At 49.2% G+C, this 730-nt stretch overlaps 1 protein-coding gene across 1 annotated transcript in view; it reads right to left on the reverse strand.

The window, feature by feature from the left end:
* Window positions 1-500, reverse strand: part of nog5 (noggin 5) — a 633-nt gene extending 133 nt beyond the window's left edge. The window contains exon 1 of the mRNA XM_030793354.1: window positions 1-500. This exon is cut by the window's left edge and continues 133 nt beyond it. Coding sequence (XP_030649214.1) covers window positions 1-500 — 500 coding nt within the window.
* Window positions 501-730: the final 230 nt, after the last annotated feature.

A 730-nucleotide genomic window follows, 5' to 3' on the forward strand; every position in this document is an offset into this window, starting at 1 on the left:
ATTCCCTCTGGTAAAGAGCAGGAGCGCTCCTTCTCGCACCGCCCCTCCTTCACATAACGTGGCCAAAACCGAATGCCAAGGTCCTTCCACACAGAAAGAACAGGGCAACGCGTGAAAGACCAAAGCCATTGTCGGAACTTTTGGCGGGCTCTCCCACCCACTCTAAGGGCTTTCCCGTGAGGACTGTTTCTCAGATCTAGTTTCCGTATCTCACGTGGAAGTGGTCCGGTCAAGCCAAGACGCGTACTTATTGTGGACACATTGTCGCGTAGCGGCAAGGTATCAGACAAATACATACGGTCAAAACTACCCCCAAGTTTCCTTAACAGTGTTCGCACATCCAAATCCTCCTCGTGTGGTTCCAGTGCAGGGTCGGGATCCTCGCGCAGGTTTGGCACTGGCAAGTGGTCGCTTGGTGACGGGCGGACGCGTAGGATATTTTGAGGCACGCAAGGAGCGAGGACAAACAGGCAAAATACTAACGCGGGAAGCGAGATCATGGCCAGTCAGTTGCGTGAGTTTCACCACCAGAAATCTGAAACATACACGACAGTGTATCCTACCCTGTTCAGAGATGAAGGTCCACTTAGCAGTCTTGGTTATCACGTAAACTCTGAGATTTTTCAGATCAACTGGAGAAATAAATACAGATTCTGTTCAGACAAAATAAAAATCAAGGTTTTTCTGTAGCCCTAAGCTGTGGGCCAGTGAATAAATTCAAAAGAGAAAA

This window comes from Chanos chanos, chromosome 16 (genome assembly GCF_902362185.1).
Source record: "Chanos chanos chromosome 16, fChaCha1.1, whole genome shotgun sequence".
Classification (NCBI taxonomy): Eukaryota; Metazoa; Chordata; class Actinopteri; order Gonorynchiformes; family Chanidae; genus Chanos; species Chanos chanos.